At 45.9% G+C, this 26081-nt stretch overlaps 1 protein-coding gene across 1 annotated transcript in view; it reads left to right on the top strand.

The window, feature by feature from the left end:
• Positions 1 to 26081, top strand: part of LOC119401341 (transport and Golgi organization protein 1) — a 36569-nt gene that overhangs the window by 8426 nt on the left and 2062 nt on the right. Inside the window, exons 6-19 of the mRNA XM_037668060.2 lie at positions 398 to 520; positions 2376 to 2403; positions 4570 to 4727; positions 5375 to 5473; positions 6780 to 6988; positions 9256 to 9346; positions 10352 to 10492; positions 11547 to 11637; positions 12819 to 12957; positions 15044 to 15145; positions 21460 to 21520; positions 22595 to 22630; positions 24342 to 24409; positions 25510 to 25820. Of these exons, the coding sequence (XP_037523988.1) occupies positions 398 to 520; positions 2376 to 2403; positions 4570 to 4727; positions 5375 to 5473; positions 6780 to 6988; positions 9256 to 9346; positions 10352 to 10492; positions 11547 to 11637; positions 12819 to 12957; positions 15044 to 15145; positions 21460 to 21520; positions 22595 to 22630; positions 24342 to 24409; positions 25510 to 25820 (1657 nt within the window). The remainder of the gene's footprint in view (positions 1 to 397; positions 521 to 2375; positions 2404 to 4569; positions 4728 to 5374; positions 5474 to 6779; positions 6989 to 9255; positions 9347 to 10351; positions 10493 to 11546; positions 11638 to 12818; positions 12958 to 15043; positions 15146 to 21459; positions 21521 to 22594; positions 22631 to 24341; positions 24410 to 25509; positions 25821 to 26081) is intronic.

Here is a 26081-nt window from a genome sequence, read left to right as displayed (position 1 = left end):
AACAATCACCTATGCTGTTAGCAAGATATTTTCATTGTGAGCCACTAGAATGCATACCTGTCGGGGTAGGTTAGCACCTAAGGTACCAGGCAGCTAAGCTTGAGGATGGAGGTTTGATTTCTGGCCACGATGGCAGCAAAATACAAAAACACTTCTGTACTTAGATCTAAGTGCACAGTAAAGAACCCGGGGTAGTGAAAACTAAGCCGGTGTCCCTCACTATAGCGTACCTAATAATTGTATGGGGGTTTCGGCACTTAAAACCCTGTTCAATTAATTAACTACCATTATGTTATTTCAACTAGACCGAGAAAGAGAACTATTTAATGTGCCTTATGTGCAGGCTGTATGCACAACCTTGCTAACATTTTGTGCTTGGTTGTGTGCTGTGTTTCAGTTGCCCGAGCCTTTGCGAGCAGCACTGGACCGGCGTCTGTTGCCGTCCCCGGTGACACTGCTGCTAGCCTGTTGCGGCCTGCTAGCTGCCAGCATGGCAATCACCCTTCACGCTGCCTATCTGGTGAGCATTGTGACTCTCTTTTAGAGCTACTTGCAGTGGACTGTTGTGTTTGGTGGAATACTGCCTAACACAGTAGAAATCAAGGCAGGACAGAAGTTCAGGGGAAATTGGAGTCTTCAAGTGATGAGAAGTTGCTGAGCAAGGAATGTCGCTGGAGACATGACGATTGGCTTGTATATTTGTTAGGGTTGCAACTGCTCTCCTTAGCAGTGCTCACTAGCCTAGCTCACCCACCTCCACATTCAAGAAAGAGGATAATAAGCTTGTACGCAGAGAAAGGCAATTGAAGTATGAGCCATCAAGAGAAGGTAAGTAAACATGACTTTTTGGGTGCTGAAATTACATGCGCTGAGAGAAAACAGGATCTGCATGTATGTGCGTTTCTCTCTGCGTCTGTCGTTTCACCACCTGAAACAGTCGTGTTTACAAAGTCGCACCAACTTGCCCAAGAAGTCATTAAGAGTAACTAAAGTCGGACTTCTCAAAAATCTTTTTTTGGAGGGACCCAGGTTTCAGTTGCCCTTCTCTGTTCACAAGCCACTGTATTTACACGATTGTAGGTTGACCTCCCAAAAACTGTGCATCAGGAAAACGAAACAAGAAAGTGCAAGCGCATTCCATAATGGAAATTTGTTTACATCAACAATCGACAGTTCAAAAATGCCATGCACAGCTGTTACGGGAGTGTCGATCGTTGATGGAAGAGCCACACTTCCAGCCAGCAGCGGCACTCCTGCCGGAGAATGACGACATTGTAATAATGGGGGAAAAAAAACCTTTTCTTCAAATCAAGCGCGCAATAATTATATGCTACAAGCAGAGCCGAAACGCAAACGTAATGTTGTAACCATGCCACAGCATGCCTGATTCTCATTTTTCTGGCCATTACTGGCAGCACTAGTTTTATTTTCTACTGTAAATCGATTCCTCACCTTTGGAATTCAACTTTCGATAAAATAGGTCAACCAACAATCGTGTAAATGTGGTAATCATTCTTTTGCTCCCATATTGAAGAACTGGGCGTGCGTAAAAGTGCTGCTAAGGACAGCTGTTGCTGCCCTGATCAAATGTTATCTCATCAAAATGTTATTTTCAACAACATTCCTTGTTATATGACTTCACATCAGTAATGCAACCGTGGGTAATCAAGTGAAGGTGCAACTGCAGATGAGGAGAGAAGGATGCATGCGATGGGTCAGCAGAGTTTGGAATGGCTGATTGTGCGAGTTGGTCATTCATGATACTTAAATTACAAGCGCGTAACTACACAGTATCCCCGTCTTCTTGTGTGCCTGTGTAGTTACATGCTCATAATTCAGGTATCAAAGTTCCGGACACACAGAAAAAAAATGGCGAGGACAAGCACCAGGCCACATCCTTTTTAACACTGCTTATTTTTATTGTATTACTCTGCAATACTAGTTCTAATGCCTATTGATTCTTTGGATAAATTAACTCAATAATTAATCTGCGTGTTACTTAGCTACCAATTAATTTTAGCTTATCGTTGCTATAAGTAAATTTTTTTGCGTTTGGACTCTGAAATGGGATGCAGATTATACCTTCCATTCTCGTAATTTGCTAATCCTGGCACTAACTGCATTGAAATGGCACACATAAAAAAAGTACCATTGCCAAATAGCACCAGCTTTCATGTGTGGCCCACATAATTTTTCTGAGTGAACCAGCCTCATCAGATTCCCCATGGTTCAGAATTCATGAATTTTGTCATTGCTGCAGCAGGATGCATTAAAATGTGGCAATTGAATGATTTGCACAGCTCTTACCAGTTAAAGTTTGAATACTGTTGATGCTGCTGAGCCGTTCACAACTTTCGATCTATTTTCTTTTTCAGCATCGTCGAAAAGCATCGTCGCTTGCAGGTAAGGAAGCTGATGCAATTATGTAAACATACTGCATGTCAGTAACAAGTTGCTGTGTGGTCTGTTGCACTAAAGAAACAAAGTACGTAGTACACCGTAGTACAAACTAACAAAACATTTATTGCACCTTCTATACAGTAAAGACAGCTGTACACAATCGATGCAGCACACCGATCCAACATGTAACATAATCGAGGAATCCAGCCCTTTCACGATGCCACAGCGCATGCGCTCTTCTCCTAGCCAAAAAGTCTCGAAACGTCGCTTCATCTCGGAGGCTTTCGTTCTGGCAATACTGGTTCTCCCAGCCACGCAGTGTTGTTTCCTCACTTGTTTGCACGCGCAAGGAAGAGAACGATGAGCGCGAGAAGGAAACCGGACTGGCGGATGGCCATTTCGTCGCTGGGTTGCACCCCCAGCTGAATTGCCACCGCCTCTGCGCCGCCGCTAACGACTGCATCGTTGACATGTTGCCTTTCTTTGGCACACCACTGTTGACTCTATTCCTGGCAGTACTGATGCTGGCAATATAGTGAGAACCTCAAAGTGGCATGTCGTAGGTTATTGGCCCCCAGTGATACGGGCCAACCACTGAAACGTAGCTGGGGGTGCAAGCCAGCGGCGGATCAGCCGTCCGCCGGTCCCGGTTTCCTCCTTGCGCTTGTTGTTTTCTTCCTTGCATGTGACAACATGTGAGTAAACAACAATACAGGTCCCGACCCCTACCAAAACGGCAGAGGGCAGCACAGGAAAATGTAAAAGGCAGATTCGGACTTGCCATGCTAAGATGTCGAGCGATTAATGTTTGTCCCTGCAAGAAACCGACAGTTGTGTCGTTCCTGGGTGGTCTCAGGAAGGGCGGTACGAGACAGTCCTGCCAATCCAGCATGCTTGATGTTAATCCCGAGTCACAGGGATGAAAACAAGCTGCTCTTCCGCCCAAGTAACTATGCCTTCAAGTAGCACTGGAACAGGAGCACTTGCGCCATCTCTCGCACCACTATGTCGAACTGCGTCGATTGACCCTTTTAGCATAATTGTAAAGCTAGCTTTCCTGTGATGCAGTTAGACCAACTATTGGCGGATGGTCACTTACTGCAAACAGCATGTTCAAGCGCAGTTTGCTTGCCCTATGACGCGGAAAACGTATGCTCAGCTGTCTTGATATGAACACTCATAATAGACAATCCCCAGCACCTTTAACTAGGACCTCCTCTCCAATTGGAGGACGACAGGTGCTGCCATTAGTTGGGCAAATGTGCAGCACAGGGAAGCACACTTGCAGAAAGAGAAAGAAAAAGAGAAATGGAGAGAAACGAAGAAAGAGAGTGGAAGTGACAAAGTGAGAAAGAAAGGGAAGAAACAGAGAGAAAGAGTGCATTATGAAAAGGGTCTATTGCGATACGTCTTGTGCCATTGGGAGAAGCCAGATTACAGGACGCGTGAGAACCACACAGCGAAAGCAATCTCGGGTTGCACAAGATGGAATGAAATGGATTTGTTTTGCCACACAAATACACTGGGGTGAGGATGGCGGGATAAAGCTGCATAGTGGCAGTGTGACTCGTTCCATGTCTCGGTGAACAACGGGCAGCAACACCAGAAAATATTCATTACACATACTTGTGGCGAGATGAAAGAAAAAATAAATACATACAGCGAGAACAGAAATGTCCACAACTTTGATATGGCAAAGAAAATCATTTTAGGTGGTAACAACGTCATGGAAAACCAGCCAATTCGTGGCCTGGGCCTAGGGTGCCCCCGAGGAAGTATCGGGAAAATGTCTCCTCGCCACCTCACGAGCTTGCTGGATGGCCCATAGTTCTTCATCTGGGGACACTACATTTTTTCTAACCTCACGTGCCCAGAGAATGTGTGACACACAAAAATATTTGCAGTAGTGTGATTTTAGGCACAAAGTGTATGTTTTCATCAAGTAATTTCTATTTATTTAGCAATGAGGGAAAACCTGAGGAGATAGTCTAGCTTCTCTACAGTGCATACCAAGTTTTGCCCATCATTCTGATGCTGGCTGATTTGTTGTACTTGCAGCTTCCCTACACATTTGCGGTGAAGTTCCCTCTAACAGTAATTCTTTACGAGTCTGTAAGGCTACAGTTGAGTGTGTGGAATCAAGAGACAGACGGACTCTGGATTACGCAGGCAACATGTCCATGCTGGAGCAGCGGCTTTTCACCCTGGAGACGGAGCGGCAGGTGCTGTCAGAGCAGCTGGTGCAGGCCAAGGCACAGGCAGATCGCGGAGGTCGCACCCTGTCTCAACACGAGCGTGAGCTGGACACACTCCGCGAGGAAGTCCAGGTGAGGCAGCCAGGCCTCGTGGCTCGCACATCTCGGCTTGAGTAAGGCAATGCAGGCCACAGCCATGGTAAATTTACGGCAGTTCATGTTTTGGGGGGTCTGATCATTACTGGGCACGCTTTTAACACTCTAAATTCAACTCGAAGCAAAATTTATCTCTATCACATGCGGGTCATGCAGCACGCTACACTTTGTGGGCCGACAAACAATGGAATAGCAGTGCATCTAAATTGTGGCCTTCAAAATAATTTGTATGACACAGTATTGCAGCAGCAGGAATTTGTAATGTCAAAGTTGCTACAAAACGTGTTGCACAAACATAATTTTTTATCAGCGTTATGAAGTTGGACATGGCTTCAGTGATTGTATATTGCCTTCTGATCTGCTTTGCTACTGAGAACAAGACCTGGAGCAAAGACAGGGCTGTTCCCGTATTTAACATTCTTTCCTGTTCTGATAACTTATTTTACGTTAAATGGCCTTACCCCCCGGTTGTGTTCAGCCTTGCTCCAGAGGTTCGTGGTTTACTGGCTATGGGAGATTGCTCCCAATGGATCGTATGCTTGTGCTGCACAGATTTGTGCGTGCAGGCCGCATGTACATTACCGCTTGAGCAATCACGCTACCCACTGCTTTGGTTTTTACAGAACCAAGAAGAAGAGTTGCGCAAGCTTCGCACTCGCCTGTCTGAGCAAACTCAGAAGCTGGAGGCGAACCAGGTTGCGCTGGCCGTGGCTCAAAAGACGGTGAGTTCGCGAGCACACTGCACTTTTTTCTTCTTACATTTGGAAGCGTTGGGGGGGCTTGTGCAGGAGAGAAAAATCGTGCATTTGACAGTTATTGTATACTGTTGACCATAGGTTCCCTACAACGTTTACTAGAGGGAACTGTGGTGCTACGATCATTCAGCCACCATGGAAGTAATGGGTAGTATGGGGATTTGCGTATTCTTTGTGCTTGTGGCATTGTTTATTGTTGTTTTGGTTTTTGTTTTTGATATAAGGATGGCTCGTTGTGAACCTTGTGAGCCGATTTGAATTGGTCAGCCTAAAGGGGTCAATGTGGTGAAGTGGGAGTGCTGAACTTTTGCCGCACTTTGTCTTGAGACAAAGCGGCTGCAGGCCACACGGAGCCACATGGACCCGAAAGAACGAAGCTTAGGCAAACCCATGTACTACCCATCATTCCCATGCTGGCTGAAGCGTCATTCGTTGCAGCTCCCACGCACACTAGTGTCGGATTTCCCTCTAGTTTACTATATGAAACTGTATGCTTCTGATGAACAGCTTTCTGGGGCATAGGAGGTATGCCCCTTTGTGTGTGTGTGTGTCTAGGGCAGAAAGCACACAAGCAGAAAGTTTAGCTAATAGCAAGCACATTTATGTGAAGGAATGATTCGAACTAAGCAATTCGAGGAGGCTTGTCTGTCATATTAATGATGATGGTGAAGTGGATAACCTCTCGTCACACGTGGCCAGATGACAAGCTCACGTGTGGCGAGGTGAGGTGAACCAAGTGGTACTTGATTAGTTGATGGCAGGAAGTGTCAATTTCCTCGGATATGTTAATATCTTTATCGCTTTCCCTCTGTGAAAGGGTAATCCAAATTGAGGAGGAGAGGAATACCTTCATTTCCTTTCTAGCAGCTGTTGCTGGATTGCGTGTCGTACTATCAAGCAGACGAATGGCAAAGCTCAAATAATAACAACGACAGGCCATGTCACTAACCAAGGCCATGTTGTGTTTGCTACCCTACACATGGGCCAAGTTAAAGATAGCAGAACTGAAAGAAAGGAGACAAACACGGTGCTGGCTAACCAGAGATGAAGTCGCAGGGTTGTCAATCGGCGCAGTGTTTTTTTTGTCTTCTCCCTTCTTAGTCTTGTTCCTAGTGCTGTTCTTTCTTCCAGTTCAGCAATGTATGAACCAGCCCAATTCACCACTCTGTTACTAGATTGAACTTCGGTGCAATTTTCTGACGGTTGACAGGTGTCTGGCGGCATGTCAGTTCGTGATCCTCCTGACGGTGTGTTTATCTGTGTGGGCATGCAGTTGATTGAGAAAGAGGCTGAAGCGAGTGAACAGAGTGCTGCGTTGGCCTCCCTGGAGCGGCAGCTGAGCGAGGTGTGCGCAGAGCGCGACCTCTGGCGAGGGCAGGCCACCGAGAGCCAGGCTCAGGAGCGGTCGCTACAGCAGAGCCTCTCGGATGCCACCGACACCAGTGACCGACTCTGGAGCGAGCTGGAAGCACTCAAGCACAAGTCAGTCGCTATGTCCTCCTCCTTTCATGCTTTGTTCATGTTCAAGTTCTCAACGAAATCAGCTTTACATAATAATGAATACAAAATTAGTACAACACAGGGCGCCCCGAAGTTGAAAACTGTCAGGAAGGCTCCCATACGTGACCCCAATGGAAAAAAGTGCTATTATGAGTGCAACAAATCAAGGACTCTTCTTTGTCATCTCAACATATCATAATCATTTGTACAAAAGTCTCATCTCAATCACAATTACAAACGTCAATCAGTGGTTATGATAACTGTACATATGATTTCAAAAAGTAAAGAAGAGTGTGAAGAACGAGAAAATATAAAGCTGGATAGAAAAAAAAAATTGGCAAGAAATACTTCTGCATTGCACAAGCAATGTCAGGTAGCATTAGAAAGCATGGACACAATGTAAGATGTAGTAGTAGTATTGTTCCGTCAATTATTATTATTACAATCACAAAAGTCAGTTGTGAGTTGTGGTGTAGTTTCATCAGGATTGTCGTATGTTTCATCAAGGGACCGTCTACTCTACTTCAAGTAGACCTAATTAGCTTAAAGGTACCCAACTTTGGGAGATTCGCATAAGGGGCTGGGTACAAAACTTGATGATTTTCATCCCAGAAATGTTCAGTGATTACAGTAGGCTGCATCTCGGATTTGCATTTATTTCATTATTGCGTCACAAGGTAATATTGTTGAATGTTGCATTCAAAATGGTGGAATGGGTAAATCGAAAGGGCAGATAAACAAGTGTGTTTCTTAATTAAAGGGACCCTGCAACACTTATACAAGTAATTGTCGATTGGCTTTAAAGAAGCTTATTGCCTCACGAATCGACTGCCGCAAAAGATTTAGGATCTGTCAGGTACGAGCGGAGTTACAGGGATTTTGCCACGTGTTTCAATTGCTTTCTCTCTCCTTTCGTACAAGCTAGTGCGCTGAAAGCTATGCAGGGACGGTGACGACAAGGGGGAAAGAAGATGTGACCCTTCGTCAGCGCGCGTCATGACCTTGAGCACATTCTTTTCTTGTTTTCTTTGAATGCGTGGCTTACTTTGAGTGTGATAGTGCGCACACGGGCACGTGGCACCATCTCGCGGCGGTAGCGGTAACTATGCAGCTCACGATGCTGAAATCAGCCAATGGCTGTGGACTTTGTGTTTACGCCACGGTCATTTGGGTTTATGGCATCATTTGTCGAGAGAAGAGGGAGCGATTTCTAGCTGACTTTGAGAATTAATTGTAAATTCCGGGCTGCGTGCTGCGCTACGATGTTTGGCTCACGTGTTCTCAGAAGCCTCGACTACCAATCGGCCTGGAGCTGCGCCAGCGAGGGGCACAGGGGGGCAGCTGCCCCCCCCCCCCCCCCCCAAATTTCCCCCTGCCCCCCATATGTGCCCCCAATAGCAAAGACATTCAAAACACAACGCATAAGGTCCCAGCCTTCCTGCCCCCCTGAAGGAGCTCACTTGTCATGGGTGGCCCCCCAGTAAAAAAATCCTGGCGCCGCCCCTGCGATCGGTAGAGATTTCTGACCATGCTGAAAAAGTGTTGCAGGGCCCCTTTAAAGAAAAGATATAAAAGCTTGCCTCTTTACATTCACAGCATGTGTCATAGTGGAACTGGCCATCTTGTCTCCGACTGGCCAACATAATGTTTCTTAGCTTGTTTGTTTGTTTATTTATTTGTTTTAGCGTACCTTACAGGCCCCATTGAGGACTATGAGCATAGGCATGCGCACAGGGGGGGCAGGGGGGGCAGCCGCCCTCCCTAATCACCTAAGAGGGGGGCGCAAAATCCGACCCGTACATTGACCCTTCTAGTCACCTAAGAGGGGGTGGGAGGCGCAAAATCTTCCCCATACATTGACTTAGTAGGGTGGGGGGCGCGGTGATGAACCTTTGCCCCCCCTAATGGGGAACCCTGCACACGCCTATGACTATGAGTAAGGGGAAACATAAAAAACAAGATCATAGCAATGAAACAAACAAACAAACAAAACTGAAAGCACATTAGAACCAATGCAAAACGACAATATGTAATGCGGGTTACATTATGAAACAAACAATAGTACTCATTCGAAGTTTTATTCAAATTGCATATTGACAAAGTACTTGAACGAAAAAAATATACAGTTGTGAGGTCAAGAATAGTGAAAAAAACGTACCATACAGCCCTGATAGCTGGCATTCGCTTACTACTAATGCAAAGCCATTACTAACAACTGCGTGTCGTCGTCGTCATCTCATTACCAACAGGCAAGAGGCCCTGTGTGAGGAGGTGAGTGCGAGCAACCAGGAGGCCACCAAGATGGCCGAGCAGCTGAAGCAGAAGGACGAACGCATCCAGGTGATGACTGTCTCTTGCCCCAAATGGCCTGTTTAGACTTGGCTTCAGACTGCTCCTGTTTGTTTCCTTTTATTTTGTTATGTGTATTAGTGCGTTATGACACATTTTTTTATAATGAGGTTTTAGGATAATGATGATTATGAAATCTTACTGTGAAGAAATGGGTTATAACAAACTAGTGCATATAACAAAGTAATCTGAGTACCTGTTTTCGCGGGATCAGACCCTAGGTGGTCGAAATTTCAGGAGCCCACCACTATGGTGTCTCTCATAATCATATCGTGCTTTTGGAACATAAAACTCGAACAATAAATATAAGTAAGTTCCTAGTGAAGCTTGTGTCCACCCTCTGTGTTTAGAATTTAGTTTTCATGAAGAAGAAGATTACCCGTAAATAGATACAGCAAACCTTTTTCTTTTTTTCTTTTTTTTTTTTTTGTTCAGATGCAAAGCCCCTCTAATTGTTTCACAGTATAAAATCATCGTAGATTTCTTTGCTGCAAGACCACCTTTGGTCTGCAGCTATGTGATACAGTGCCTATGGAATCTGTCAGCATCTGTTTATGCTGGGGCAAAAGGCAGTGCATTATATTTTGCTTTCTCATTGACTCATATCTTAGAAGGAAGACAAAAAGTCGTAAATGTCATGTCAATACTTTTCTGATGAAATTTCAATGTTCAAGCTGTGCTTGACTTCAAATATGAGCTAGTTGGTATGGTTTCATACTTAGCGCTGTGCAGAGCTCACAAGAAAAAAGACGAAGGACGAAAGAAGTGCACTCAGTGCCTGCCGAGTGCACTTCATTTGTCCTTTGTCTTTTTTGTGAGCGCTGTACAGTCCCAAGTATGAAAGCTGTGCTTAGTCTAAGGTCTATTGGTGATATAATTACATCAAAATGGGTTTACAGTACTGTGTCACTGTACGCAGTACACATTTTTTGGTCAGTATTTCAGAGATGACTCAGAAAGGAATGTGTGTGTGTGTGTGTGTGTGTGTGTCTTTAGGTGCTGGAATCTTCCCTAACACAACTGGAGGTGCTTCAGAGGCACCGGACTACCTCAGAGGGCGAGAACGAGCCCGAGGCCGAAGCTGACGAGGAAGGAGCAGCAAAGGCTCGGCTGCAAGAGCTGCTGGACGCTACACAGGTGGGCCACATCTGCTAGTCTCCGCGAGATGGACAAAGATCCGGGGGGAAAAATGCCATCTAGTCGATGGTAGAGAGGAAATGCATCAGGTTTCTCAGAAAGAAAGCTTTCTAGTTGAAGGAGTTGTTCTAGTTTGTGAATTAAACCCGAGGCCTCTGCCTTTTTAGAGGACATCTTCAGTCGGTGTGAACTAGAATATTAGGAAATTGCTAGGCAATGCTGAATTGATAACTTGTAGCACAGCAACGCTAAATGCATTGCTGTGCTAAGTTCTGCACAAATCCAAAACTGGGAAGAAGTTTCATAAGAAAGAACATGTACGGACTTCACTTCCTTCAAAGTGTCGTGCTTCTGTGGTCTGGCCCACCTGTATCATATTCCTAGCTTATGGCATGTCATTGTTGTGGTCTGGTGCGCGGCAGTGCTAACGACATCAAGTGGGCTGATTCCATGTGGCAGTTTCATCGAGTCTGTGTTCCGGTGTGATAGTGCTTGTTGTTGTTCTGATATACATTCATAAATTTGGCCTTTATTTCTATGTTTTGGAGTCAGTTTGCTCGTGTAAAACATTCTTGGACCCTGTTAATTCTTTTATTTTTGTTTGGGAAACACAATATGTTTGGGAAAACACAAGGCGAACCCATCACAGCAATCTACATATATCTTGACCTGTAAAAGATTTGATGAAGTAATCATTTTTTGGTTGATTGACTTATTGGTTGAATGGATGAGTTAATGAATGAATGAATGTGCAAGTTTCATGTAGGGATTGCCAGGAAAGTGGAGTGACCGGTAATTTGGTTGGAGTGTCATGCTGTGCATGTTGTTGCCAACATGGATGGTGAAAAACTTTCCTCAAAGTAATTCAGGAATGAGTTGAAGCTTTCAGTATGGTAAATTGAAGATTTTTTAACGATTCAAAATATTTGGGGTGTTAACAACAAGTCAAGGACCCATAGGGGTGCATCAAGTTTTTGAGACATACACCAATGTACGTCCTTCTTACCTGCATTGGTGTCCTCAATCTCTGACTCGGGCGCGTCTTCATGCACAGGCGCGCAAGGAGCGAGACCAAGTCGAGGAGCAGCGGCGGCAGCTGCAGGCACAGCTCGACGAGATGCAGGAGCAGCTGTGTTCGCAACAAGGTACAGTAGCCTTCAAAAGTGTCTGCAATGGAATCTGCTAATCACACAGATTTTCTTAGCCCTACTATCCTGTCTTCTTGAAAATTAAGTGCAACTTGGCACCCTCTCATTCACACACACATTCACACATGCACATACTCCCAACCTTACCCCACAAGCAGCGCTAATAGGCGACATGTATGTATTCTACATTTATATATAATAGATGACTGTACATTATCACTATGTAACCTTTGTACTAATTACAATAAAATTAATTCTGATTCTGACATAGAGTTAAACGATCCGCGGATTTCCAATGATCCTCGGAGCGCACCAAGCACGAAGCGCCGCAAATATACGACACAAAGCAGTGAAAACAGCGTTTGCGGACAGCGTAAACAGCCGAGAGCTCTCAGAAAGATGGGGTTGCCATCCACAATCACGTTTGTACATAAGGTATGGGTTGAGAGCATGTGTCGGCTCAAGACGCAGGGTCTTGAGCCACGTTCACATTGTGAACAAAGTCGCAAGCAAATGAGAAAAATTGCTGCTTTTGCACTGCTCTTATGCAAAATAATTAGTCGCTCTACGTATTTTTCAAGAAAATGAAAATACATTGATGACACAGGCATTTGTCAATTGTTTTCTTGATGTTTGATAATTCGACATTCAGTTATGTCGCACAGTTTGTCCGGTCTCGTGAAATCTGAATTAACGAGCTTTTACTCTATGTAAAAATAGTTGATAAGATAAACACGTGTCGGCACTTTGGGTTTGTCACCTTGATTCTTTGTCAAATTGCACTAACAAGCCATGGCATATAAGCCTTTTATTTTACACATTCATCTCCTTTAACTGAGTTCTCTGTAACAAACTACAATCTTGGGCATGCCTGTGCATGTTTTCAAGGGAAACAATGCAAAGGCCAAAGAAAAGACACAACACTGCTGTATTTGGTTGTTTCATATTTATAATAACGTCTGAATATGAGCCACTTGGTACGTATTCATGGGCAAAAGAACTCAAAGCAAACACGGACAAGTAGACACAGGACTAGCGCTGTCCTGTGTTTTCTTTGCACTGTTTTACCCATGCATTCGTATTCATACATGGATGAACCTCCTTTCGGTGCATTTCACTCATTCTGCCGGCTACAAGGGTAAGAGCCCAATTTGCTTGTGCACCTGTCTCCTGCGCAGTGCGTGTGGAGTCCCTGGAGAAAGAGTTGGAGAAGAGCGCGGCGGCAAAGGCCGAGGCCGAGCGGCAGAGCGCGGAGGCCCAGACCAAGCTCGATGTGCTCTCCAACTACTTCAAGGACCGTGAGCTGCAGCTGCAGAAGTAAGCCACTGCATGCGTATTATGCTAAAGTGAAATCAGTTCAGACTGATAAATTATCTTTTGGAGACTGTTATCATAGGTTTATTATGTGAAGATAAGGTGAAGGTCAAAGTTTCATTTATGAATTTTATGAAATGATACCACACTACTCTAATGTCAGTGTGATGTCTTTTTCTTTTCTTTTTTGGTCACTTTAGCTCAAGAAAATTGCCTCAAACTTGCCATGTGAAGTCCGTGGCTTCTTTAGGACACAATGTAATAGATTTTAAGTAGAACTGTGCGAATAGCAAAATTTTGGGTGCGAAGCGAATTCGAATAATAAAGGTTCAATGCAAATCGAATCGAATAATTTTCGAATAATTTTCGAATATTTCTTAAAGATTTTTCGAATACTTCGAAGTGAAATTACAGAAAAAATAGTTGGAGAGGATTCCTAAGCACATTCTTATGAGATAGCAACATGAAAGTGTTTCTTTTCGCTAGGTTGATGAAGCACTGGCGGGGTGGTGTTTCATAGTTGTCTTATCAAGAATGAGGCAATGTAGAGGCCGAATTGTATTTATGTACATGATTTGGTGCAACCAAAGTGTTGCCGACAACACTTTACACGTGATAGGCAAAGATGCCATTTCCTCAGCCTCTCCTCCTCTTTCAACTTCTGTGGAAGCCCAACTGATGTGGCGGACAAGGGTGTGCTCCCTTCAAGTCCGGAGTTCCAAATCTGCTTCGTAGACGTCGATATATAAGAACATCTGAAATTTTGGATGCTAAAAAGCTTCGGTTTCTGATTTTTCGGACTTCCTGCCCAAATTTCAAGTCCAAAACAGCACTAATTTAGCCCCCACCTCTGCCACATCTTTCATCTCCATGCTGGAACCAGCATTTTCTTGAGTTAATCCATTTGTGACCGTAGCAGAGCTTGAAAGTCAGCTTTACCGCAATACGGAGGTGTGATGAGGTGAAGCATATTGAAAATCTAGGGACCACTTTCAATCGGACGTTGGCTGCGCCTTGACCAAGTTCGACCGCAACGGAGCTTGAAAGGCAGCTTTGCCGCAATACGAGAGTGTAATGCGGTGAAGCATATTGAAAAATTTGTAGGGGTCACTTCGAATCTCACGCGTCTTGGCTAAGTTAGACCGTAACGGAGCTTGAAAGGCAGCTTTGCCGCAATACGGGGGTGTGATGAGGTGAGCCATATTGAAAATCTGTAGGGGTCACTTTCAATCGGACGTTGACTGTATTTGTTTTTGGGTAGTTCGAATAGTACAATTTCAGTGCGAATTGAATCGAATAGCCAACACTATTCGAAAAATATTCGAAATTTCGAATATTGGCACACCCCTAATTTTAAGCGATAGAGAAGTATCTAGGCTCCAGCAAATGCCGTCAGTATCTCTGATAGCACTGCAAGTTGGCATGGAAACTTCAAGGCAGTGTCCGCCTTTGTATTTTTATTTCATGCTTGGTGTGGCTCACCAAACATCTTGTTGCAACAGTGGCACTTTTGGTAGTTTGGAAGGGCATTATACAAGCAGAACGATCATAATTCTCATCTGTGCCCCTTTGAACCCTTTGACACGCTATGTACACAATTGTGTACACCACTTGTTTTGCCAGCAAGATACATTGAGCTTTGGATGAATTGAACCTCCTGCATAATAAATTTGTCTTCATTTAACTTCATTTTGCAGTGTACTGTTGTATATGATCAGTTTGCTGAAGGCACTGCACTGTTCAACGAATCATTTACGTGCCCCTTCCTGCGAGCCAAGTCAAAAGTATAATTTTTCTTTGCTCCAAATGGACATACCTGAAAACAAATTTGCACTATATTTCTGCGCCAGAAATATAGTGCTCACAAATTTTGGCAATTGCAGTGCAAAACCACGGTTGGTGCAGAAAGCTTTCGGAGGGGGGCGCGGGAGGGGACTGAAAAGAAAAAGAAGATTGTTTTTGCCTTTGAGTCGTCTTAGGCAAATGCATAAGGGACCGTGTGATTTTTGGTGCAGATGTTATGGATTTGTTAGCATCATGCTTGTATTTGTTATAAGCAGTTTGTTAAGCTGGATGGCTTGCCTTGCAGGGAAGTGGGCATGCAGGAGGTGGAGCGACGACAGCGGATGACCGAAGCCAGTACGGCCACTCAGCAGCTCGCACTGCTAGAGCAGCAGTGCCAGTCTTACAAGTGAGTGATTCGGGGTGGGGGGGAGGGCAATGTTGGCGCTTTACCTCAAAAGTTTCTCAATACGAACGGGTACTTACACCCCTATCACATCGGCAAATTTAATCTCATCTTGAGCTGTTGGTGTTCCCCAGTTGTGCCATTTGCAGGCTGTCGCACGGAAACCTTTATAGTCGGTGACAAGCTAAGAATAAAAAGTAAACTCTACCGCTGTCCATTTGTGTTATGCGCGTCCAACTACGGCCGCTCTTTACCATGACGTAACGGTTAAGGCGAGCAAATGAAAAATGCAACATGGCGCCGTTCGCGACGAGAGGCGAGGTACCGCTATGGTGGCTAGTACCGCTGCACCGATACCGAGATCCGTCAATTCGAATTTCCTGAGGTGTTTGTTTCTTCCACAAGAAGCTGTTTCCTACTGTTATTCGCACGTACCCAGCATCATCCTCGCCGGTCGTCATCCGATGCAGTAGAAGCTTGTGACTGCCGCGTTTGGAGTTCACCGAAGCGGCAGCAGCTCGGAGTGTTTTACAACGCTTTAGCGCGTTCCGTCGTTTCGGCAGCTTCAAGTTGCAACACGGCGTGCGTTCCCTCCATCGCTCGGATACACCAAGCATATCGCCTGAGGGTCACCACATCGACGATTGTCGTCGCGTTCATTCGTGTGCAGTGAGGTGAAAGTAAAGTCGGAATGTGTGTCACGTATCTCGGGAGCGCTTGCAATGTGTGGAATGGAGTTGGGAGAGAGAGAGATAAGCGAGACTCGGGAGACACCGTGGTGGCACTGCAAACAAAACTTTATCTAACACACCACGGCAAACAAAAATGAACACTCAAACTTTACAGCAAAAAGTACCATTAGGAAATGCGACGCTATTGCGCAATCACTAACAGACAATTGCAAAACCTTCGAGCCATGCCTATTTCCTATCAACTCGATAGTCTGGCCACTATGGCATCTCAGTCACTCGCGATACTAATGGAGCGTTCTTACAGTTCGCGGTGTCCGCTGACTCGGTTGATGGTCCAAAGTCGACGTTCAGCCCCGTCGTCGCAGCTCCTGTCGACGTCTCCGGGCCGTCGCCGTCGATCAGACGCCTCGCTGATCGTCCTCCTCGCCGATGCTTCCTTCCTTTCGGAGAACACCGGTCTCTCCCAGTTAGGCCTAACTGCCGGCCTCTCTTCAGTGCCATTGCCTCGAACTGTCGACGTGGCTCCGTGATTGTCGGTGGGTCGCCGTCGTCTTGCCGAGCTGTGGTAGTGCCGCAGGTGCCATGAGAACTGCGTGATGAGGCTGCCGCAAGCCCGGGACGCCTCGCTCGGTAGACCCCGAGGTCGACGGCCACCCTCCCGGGGCATGCACAACGCTGCCTCCAGAACTCAGCCCTGCTGTTCCCGTCGCGGACGCGACGCTGGCCTGCACCACCTTGCTCCTCGACGACTCCACCGAACAATGCCTGCTCGTTCCTCTGGGGTTCCGCACCTCAGTTCGGGTCGCGTGGCACGCGCCTTTCGCCGGCCAATGGCTTGCGTCGGCGTGGCGGGGGTGCACACCATCGGGTACTTTTCCATTCCCCGCACACCATCGACGCCTTGCGCTGTCCGGCACGCGCCCCGTGCCCCTTTACTCATGACAATGTGCGCGTCTGTATACGATTTACCGCCCGCAAAAGCCATGGCATTAGCGTTGCCACAAGTGCGTGTGCGTGTGTGTATTACTTGGAGCTCGCAACGTTGGAATCTTGGTGATCTATTGTGATATGCGCCGTGCTGTGCTCCTATATAAACGACGTATGTACGGACGAAGCGTGAGAGAAAGAAAGCGACCAACGTAGCCAGTTAGCGCAACACATTGCGAAAGTAAGCAAACCAATTATAAGAAGATAATTGTGGTCATCTGGTGCGTGTGTGATTTTGTGACGTGTGCCTATTGGCGCAGTTGCGTCGTCTTAACGGAATTCAGTTCCACCGGCCCAGAATGATGTGCTAGGTTGAAGTGCCCGTCGCGTAAGTCTCACGCTCGATGCACGAACGCCTTGCAATGAGAAACGCCGTGCGAGGTAATCGTTGTCTGCAAACCGTGAAATAATGCGCTCGCTGTGGCACATCGATTGCATAGATCGTGAGCGTAACTGAAGTAACGCCGCTAAAACTATTATTGAGTGAAAAAAAAAAACTTTTGTTTTTAATGGCGTTGCATCATACTTCACGATATCATATTTAGAAATCTCGTTTTTGTCTAACGTGCGTCTTTTTTTGCATTCCGCGTGTATAGTGTGCATGTATCACGCAGTGATAATTTGTTTATATTAAACTCGTGAAGCTCATAGTGCATAGACCCTTTTGTTTAAGCGCTTATCCCTTCTTCTGAAGCCTCACCCCCTCACTATGCTTCACGAACAAATGAAGAGGGGGGAGCCCAAGAGGTGGGGCTTGACAATGTACGAAACGGATGTACTTACTGATTGTGTCCACCGATATTACCTATATAGACATCTATATGTTTTCCTTTTTTTTTCTTCGAAGATGCGCGTGTTTTCTCTATATCCGAGTGTGTATGTGTGGTCTTTTGGCTACTGATTTTTTTTTTCATTTCTACATTTTTATTTATTTATTTTTTCTTCCTCTTCCTGCACGGAGGACGATGCTATAAAAGCGCATCGAAGCCTCGTAAATTTTGCCTTGATATCAAAACGTTGACAAATAAACTGTCTTTCGAGAAGCGTATATCCTTTTCCTATTTGTCGTATGGCAACCGATGGCAGCCTCAGTGTATATGTATATATATATATATATATATATATATATATATATGTGTGTGTGTGTGTGTGTGTGTGTGTGTGTGTGTGTGTGTGTGTGTGTGTGTGTGTATGTGGCGGGGGGGGGGGGGCTCTTCCAGTAAAAGTGGGCCCCCCTGCTGTAATGCCGACCGGGGCGACGCAGGTATGTAATAAATAAATAATAAATTAATTAAAAACTTGAACGTTCAAAGTCTTAAGGGGTAATGGCAGTGCCAGTGCAAGTTGTCGAGGCAAGAAACAATCCCACGTAAAGCTTTTAGCCAACTCCAGTTTAGCCGCGTACATCTCCATGGCGTGAAAGTAACGGTAGCGCATGCAATGACCCCCACAGTTAAACGCCATGTGTGCTACACGCTTTTATTTCGTTGAAACAAGACGTCAAATGAAGCCTTGGCGTTTAGCTCAAACACGATGACAAGCACGTCGACTAGAGACGCAAATGCGGTATTAACGGCAACACAAGAGTCGAAATTCACGAAGGCAATCTCAGACCACTTCGCCATACTTCTCAGAAACATCACCTTTGAGATGTACATTACTTCTTCGTATAGACTCCGAGATGACCGTGGCGGGGGGTGCGATTTAAATAACAGCTATACTGTTATGCTGACGCTGAACTCCGTGCCTTCACAGTTTATTTTATCTACCTTTGCTTTCTTTATTTCAGTATCAGTGCAGTATTGCAAAATAAGGTTTATATGCGTGAAAATTATTGCCATTTTTTAGGAACTACTTCGTTTGTAGCGCGGAGGCATGCAAAATATGAGCAATGCGGCCTTGTGGGCGGAGCTTATATTTATTCTTAGGCTGTCACCGACTATAGTTACACTCACTGGACTAGTGGTGCAATTCCTTTTAGGGGCGAAGCTCCTTAAGGCGGCACCCGTTCGTCCCTCGTAGTCGTAGTCGTAGTAGTCGTAGTGCGTAACCAGTCTTACGCTTTGACCTCCAAGGTGGTGCCGGTGGGAGATTTTTCCTGTGCGTTGTTGAACAATAAAAAATTCGCAGCGTTAGCTAAAAGCCGACTTCTTCTGTCTCTCATTCCCATTAGCAGCCATTGTTTACCTCCAAGGTAGTGCCTGGTGAGATTTCTCCTGTGCGTGATTAAACAGTAAAAATTTTGTTCAAAACGCCGTTGATTGATGAAATAAACCAACGAAAGACGCCAGATGTTTTGTAAAAGCAAAACGAAAGAACGCCAGATGTTTCTAAAGCAAAACGAAAAGACGCCAGCTGCTTAACGAAAGACGCCAGATGTTTTCTAAAGCAATGGTTTTCTAAACAATGAAAATTCACAGCGTACATGTAAAATTAAAGTGAGCTGCAAGTCGTCATAACTCATCGAACCTTTAGTATAAACGCGCCCGATCTCACGTCGGTGATGTTGTACTGGGCAGAATTCACGGAAGATTCACGGTTTACCGATGAACCTCCGCAGCTTCGCCCACTCATCATCATTCACTCCGTGGATATGCTGTGATTTTTTTTCCTTGCAACACATTCACACCCTCGTGCAAGATTGTTTTACAAATACACTTCACCGAGTCGAAGTGAGTTCCGCAATAGCAGTAGTGGGGGGGGCCTCAACAGCATTGGCTATTCTTCTGAGTAGTGGCTGAAGTAAATATGAAGTGATATTGGGGGAAAGTAGAGTCATTAGTATTGCTAAACCATCATTTGTTTTAAAGCGGGATGCCATGTAGTAAATGTACTGCAAAAAATAGTCAACTGCCGATTTTTCGGACACCGATTTTCCGGACATGCTCGAAAATTCGGACGCTTTTGCAGCACCGTCACCAGCCCCATAGACGTCAATCTATTAGAACGTCCGAAATTTCAAACGCTGAAACTCTTCCGCATCCGATTTTTCGGACTTTCTGCCCGAATTGCAGGTCCGAAAGGCATTATTTGAAGCCCCCACCTCTGCCGTGTCTATCATCTTGTAGGTTCGAACCAGCGCTTTCGCGAGTCGATCTGTTTGCGACAGTAGCAGAGTCCGAAAGTAAGCTTTGCAGCAATGCCAAATCGTTATGGGGTGAAGCAGACCAGAAACCTAGAGGGGCCACTATCACGGCGCCGTGCGGCGATGTCTTTACGGATAAGCAGCGGAAATGCACGGAGGCGTGATGGTGGCAGCTGGCAAACGCGCCAGTATGGCTTAATCGCTGACAACCGCAGTTGCAGGCATTTAACTGCGTGGTAGTGCATGTGGCCAACCGCAGTTGCAGGCATACTGCACGCATTTAATAGGCGAGAACCCCAACGTGGCGCCATTCTTGCTGCCTCTCTGTGCAAGACCGCTAAGTGCACTGCATAGACGCGTTGCCTTCACGGACGAAACCAGCTCGCCATTGCCGCGCCCGTGTGTGGTCAGGAACAAAGTGCGCATCACGAACCCTTTCATCATAAATGCGTGCGTACGATACAGCAACAGTACAGTGACGGCGTCAGCTTAGTTGGCGATGTGCTGCACACAACTAGAAACTATTGGCTTCACACGGCAGCAAATGCTGCGTATCGGCGGAGATTCGGCGATGGGTGTACGCATCGTTTACATGCGCACACGCATCAGGGAAAGCTGGACGAGTCGTCCGCCTTAGTCTTTGTTTTCCGCGTCATCGTTTCCAAATGCTCCATGGGAGAGAGCCGTAATCTATCCTGTGCTTTTTGGTATCAGCGGCACTCATCACGAGATGCATTCTTGCAAGTGGCGGTTGGTACGTAGTTAAGCGGGGCTCGCGGCAGGTACTGAATGTATTTGCAAGAGCCTGGGCGCGCACCAAAATGCCTGATAATTGTACTGGGAGGCATTAAAGCTATTTCGGACGTGGCTGTGGCGATTCGACCGCTTGAGCAGAACAAAAGCTCATGAATTTGTTTTTTCGGACTGCTTGACTTTTTAGACGATTTCGTGGTCCTAGGGAGTCCGAAAAATCGAACGTTGACTGTGATTCAATATTCTCTCGTTCGGGCTGCTTACATGCCGTGTCATCTGTACCTATCTCGTCACAATAAAAGATGATAGTGTGATTGCGGTGATGTGTTTCCATCTGTCGTTAGGGTCATTCTAAGCGTTGTTCACGACTGTAGGACACTATTACGTAGCAAGCATTGTCTAAACTCATAAGTATATGCTGTGCCAACTGATCAGCAGTCATGGCATTACCATCAATTATCAACACTTTTCTTTCTTGTGTTTCCAGAGAAATTATGGATCACTGTAATTAAAATGCACAAATGATGATGAAAAAGGAAATGATAGCAATTGAAATAACATCTCACTAGCAATTGCTGAACCTTCATACCCCCATATTTATTTTGTTATATTTCTGCATTTTGTTAATTTGTTTTGACTGCACTTTCCTTTGGACTTCACTGACAGGTTTGGCCGTTGTTCTGAGAGATTGTCGTTGTGCTATGTTGGAGTATTTTTTGTTGGTTTTTGTGTTGTTGGTAATACCTTTGAGGTGGTGGTCTAAATGAACGAATGATTGAATGGGAAAACCCTCCTCACAGGTCTCAGTTGTCGTCACTGCGTCAGGAGATGGAGCTGTCTGAGCGCAACTACAAAAACCAGGTGAGGATGACACCCAGTGTTGCCCATCTTTTTAAGTGAAGCTTTTATAACTCACAGATTTCGGCGTCGTGAAAAAAAAAAAAAAAAATGCGGAAGCCGCGTCGGTCACATGCGTATTTGTCTGCATCGTTTTCCTATAATCGATGCTCTCTCGGTTGTGGGCTTCTCAGCTATCAGCCATTTCTGTAATGGCAGTGTGATCGTTTATCGAAATCAATTTTCATTTCACTTTGCCACTTATCATTGCTGCCTGAATATGAACACATGACCTCCGTCGTTGCCTGTAGCAACTGAAGTGTTGCACTGGTAAGCACATGGGTGAAGGTCAAATTCCCGGCATAGAGGAATCAACAATTTACAACGGAGCATTGCTCAATTCGATAGAAAGAAAGAAAGTAGTAGGTCAGGCACTCACACACACGCTTAATTTCGCTTGCTCCCGTTTTCCCGATAGGACAGGGGCTCCTGAATTTTTTCGTGTAAAGGAACCTCCATGGTGACTGTTCAAATCTGCCAGATGTCCACTGAGAAAATAGTTTCAACGCAAGATGAGATCAGAGGTAGTATTCTCGAGCCATTGTTGTCGGGCATAAGATCGCTGATGTGTGTGGTTAATACCATCTCACAACATAGTGAGCGTATTCTCAAAGCTGATTCCTTTAGAGCACCACCCCTGCAATAGCGAGCGAATGTTTTCATGTAGCGCACATATTCATGACTGCGTTTATGGCTGCATTTATGATCTCAAAAGTGATGTTGTTAGAAGAAACCTCAGAATGCATACAAATACCAAGCAGGATGTGTTATGCTGAGAAATGTTACAAGAAATAAGTTCAGGGTGCAGATAGTGATGCATTGTTGAAGTAAGATTTACGTCGAGGGCATCCGGAGGTTTTTATTTTTCTTTGCATTGCAGTATCTGTGCCAGTAAATTGTTTTTCTTTCTGTTCATTTGAGTAGACGTGGCATGCCTTCCAGCATGCCGCATTAGAATATAATGGTGGCTTGCTCAACATATACCGCATTAATATGTGTTGATGACTTGCTAAACGTGTACTGTGCTTTCTGCACCAGGTGGCAGACCAGGAGAAGCGGGCACACGAGAATTGGGTGAGTTCTGGCCCGTGTGGTGCAAGGTGTCCGTGAGAAGTGCTTGCGCTAAAATTGAGTGCATGCTCACTTGTTCAACCCTCCTCTATTCAAATTATTTGTGTAATTCAAATCCACAATCCCATCCGGGCATGCAATACAGTCGAATTCGGGTATATCGAACTCGCCAAAAAACGTTTATTAGTTCGATATATGGCATAATTCGATAGAGGCCCGCTATGGGATTTGATGACACAAAGGCACATACCAATAAGAAAAGTACTTTATTATTATGGTGGCTTACTTGCGTGCCCTACTTTGGAACAAAATAGTCCTGGATTTCCTTCTGTTTCAACGACTTCGCTGCCTGCGACAGCATGCACGCCTCCACGTTGTCCAACGAGTCGGAGCAGCCTTCCATATTCACGCAATAGCGCCGGACCAACGCAAGTGCACTAATCACTTCGGAGGATGTAGGCAACGGGCCATCGTCAATTTCCTTACTGCTGTCGCTTTGGCTCGTGGTCGGCACGACGTCTGCAACGTAGCCCTCATCTTGTAGCTGGCCCATGATGGCGACATTATCGTCCGCACTGACGAACTCGTCGAACGTTGATCCGTACGCGGCGGCGACGTCTGACTTCTCATCGCGCTCGACTCGATTTATGATTTCGAGTTTTGCGGCGAACGGCAAATTCTGCCTCTTTGCACAAGCCATGACGACAGCGCGCCAAGAAAGTTCACAGAGCGCCAACAGGCAACATGATCAGCACGGACCACGCTGAATGAGGACTGGAGGAAAAGAGGCAGCAGCAGGCACGCAAGCATAAAGAAAGAAAAAAAAAATGGCGCGCACTTGTACCGCCTCCGCGCCATGTTCCGCGCCTCGGAGAAAGCACGACGGCCTCTGATTGGCTGTAAGCAGGCCAGGATCATTTTTTGCAGGGGGGTGTTCGCCCGTGCACAGCCGGCTCTAAAACACTTTTTCTAGGGTGGCACCGGCAGTTTTCCCCGCCACTGCGAGGGAAAGCCAACTTGCTGGGGCACTTTTGAGGCACATGGAGTTTGATATATCGGTTGTCGTTGCTATTTTCATTCGATGTAACAGTAACTTTTGCTATATATTCTCAATGTAAATTTACCGTGTTTAGAAATTGTTCGATATACGGGATAATTTGATATAAACGGGTTCTATATAGTTGGGCTCGACTGTATCACATCTCACCCTTTGAATACAGATGCACCCTTTGTGTTGCACAGCAATAATTGTCGTCTTGCTTGCATGCTTTTTCTTGTTTTAACACTGCATGCCCAGTACTTTCGGCTTGAGAACAGCATGCACATTTCAACTGCTGACTCGAAGGTTGCAGGATTGAATCCCGGCCACAGCAGCCATTTAGATGGAGGCGAAATGCTAGAGGCCCATGAACCTTGATTTAGGTGCACGTCAAAGAACCCCAGGTGGTTGAAGTTTCCGGAGCCCTCCATTACAGCTTCCCTCATCATATCCTGGCTTTGGGACGTAAAACCTGAACAATTATTATTATTACAGCATGCGCATTATCAGCATAAGCTAGCATTGTTGATTAATATTGTGGCTCGAAAGGACACCCCATGGGGTACAAACAGCCCAAAACACAGAGCAAAGGGTGTTTTAGAGTGTAGTGGCATCACATTTTGAGGTGGCCAAGCAGCATCTGCTGCACTCTCTCCGTTAACTCTTTTTTTTCAGCTGGCTGCACGGGCCGCAGAGCGCAAGCTGGAAGAGGCCAACCGGGATCGGACAGCCCTGCGCCAGAGGCAAGTTTGCATTGGACTAGGCCAACTTGCATGCTTTCTTTTCTTTTCAAAGCAGCATTTGAGGGGTCCGCTGTCTGCTCCAAGGAATGGGCGCTCAGCGGGGTTAACTAAAAACCATTAATTAGTTTCAAGAAGACCTTCAACAGAATGTTACGGCGGCAAGGGCAAACATAAAACAAACTCGCAAACAGTTTCTGTGTACACCTTCCGCGCCGGTCCCGCTAACCTTGGCCCTGGCGGACCGCACGCCGCGCACACCAGCACACCCCACAAAAGTTCACCGATCACTCCCCCTTGGCAGCTCGGTGCGTTAGGTTATGAAGCTTTTGCGCATCGAGGGAGATGCGCAGTGGCCTGCGTTGCCGCTTAGTATCACCGCCGGTGCAGATGAGGGCAAGAATTATCAGAGATCCCCACACATTCTATGGGGAATAAGAGGCAGTGTTTAGGTAAGCATTAAAAAAAGCATGATCTGTTTCCAAAGGGAATACCTGTATGACAAAGAATATTGTAGGTCCCAAGCACTCTTTTATTGTGAAGTGCCTTGCATATTGGTGCTAATGTGAAGGGAACCGTTGAGCAATTCCTGCAAGCATATTTGAGTAGAAGAAGGCCAGCCGTTAAGGGGGTGCAGCGACACTGCACCTGAAAGCTTTTTTAAATATTCTTTATAGATACAGACGACACTCGCTGAGTTTATGTATATTTGTGTGTTGATTTCAAATATGCAATTATTTTTCTAATACAATACGCAGTTTTTAAAATATCATCCATTCCATGTGCCACTTTGGGAGCTATAGTGTGCCTAGACTGAGAGGGTTACAAAGTAAATAGGCACATCAGAATGATCTGGGATGAGAACTGAATGCAAGAAAACAAGAATGGACATTCTAAACCCATTTGAACAAAAGTTATGGTATGTTGAACGTTTGTGACTGAAATCCCAGCTTGACATAGACTCGCTCGCGGATGTTCAATGTATCATAACTTTTGTTCAATGTTGTTTATAACATCCGTTTTTGTTTTCTTGCATTCTAGCTCATTCCAATGTTCTTATTTACTTTGTGCTGCACTGTACTGTACTTTACTGTACGTTTCAGGTTAACCTTGCTGGAGCGGGAAATGCAGCAGCCACCGCCGTTACCACCGGGCGATCTGTTCCCACCGCGGCCTCCGCTCCTAACCAAGGACGATGTGCCGCTGCTGGACGGTGCCCCGCCCCTGCCTCCCCTGGACATGCTGCCACCGCCACCGTTCCCGCCATTCCCCCCGCCGCCACCCCCCGAGCTGCTCAAGCACATGCGCGCGACGGGTGGCAGCCCACACTTCTTTGATATGGCGCCGCCCCCGCCGCCGTTCGTGCCACTCGTGCCACGACCGGGCCGCTCCAGCCAGGCCTCTGTTAGCTCCTGTGAGTGGGAGGCCTAACCTGCGTTTGTGCCGTTTACGATGAAACACGACTGTACTGCACTTCGTTGCATGTTGTGCGTTGCAGCCGAGTTGTGTTATTTTATCAGGGCGCTACTTTAAAAAAAAAAATTAACTGTTCAAGCGAAGCTTGTATTGTCTCACAAGTGTCATTGGTGTTGTAGGTGTGACCGCAATGAAATGCGGCCCTTGAATGTGCGTGCTGGCCACATGCGTATTTGTACGTGCCGTTTTCCAATAACTA

This window comes from Rhipicephalus sanguineus, chromosome 8, assembly GCF_013339695.2.
Source record: "Rhipicephalus sanguineus isolate Rsan-2018 chromosome 8, BIME_Rsan_1.4, whole genome shotgun sequence".
In the NCBI taxonomy this organism is placed as follows: Eukaryota; Metazoa; Arthropoda; class Arachnida; order Ixodida; family Ixodidae; genus Rhipicephalus; species Rhipicephalus sanguineus.
The sequence above is the reverse complement of the archived record's forward strand: the minus strand, read 5'-3'. Positions and strand labels throughout refer to the sequence as shown.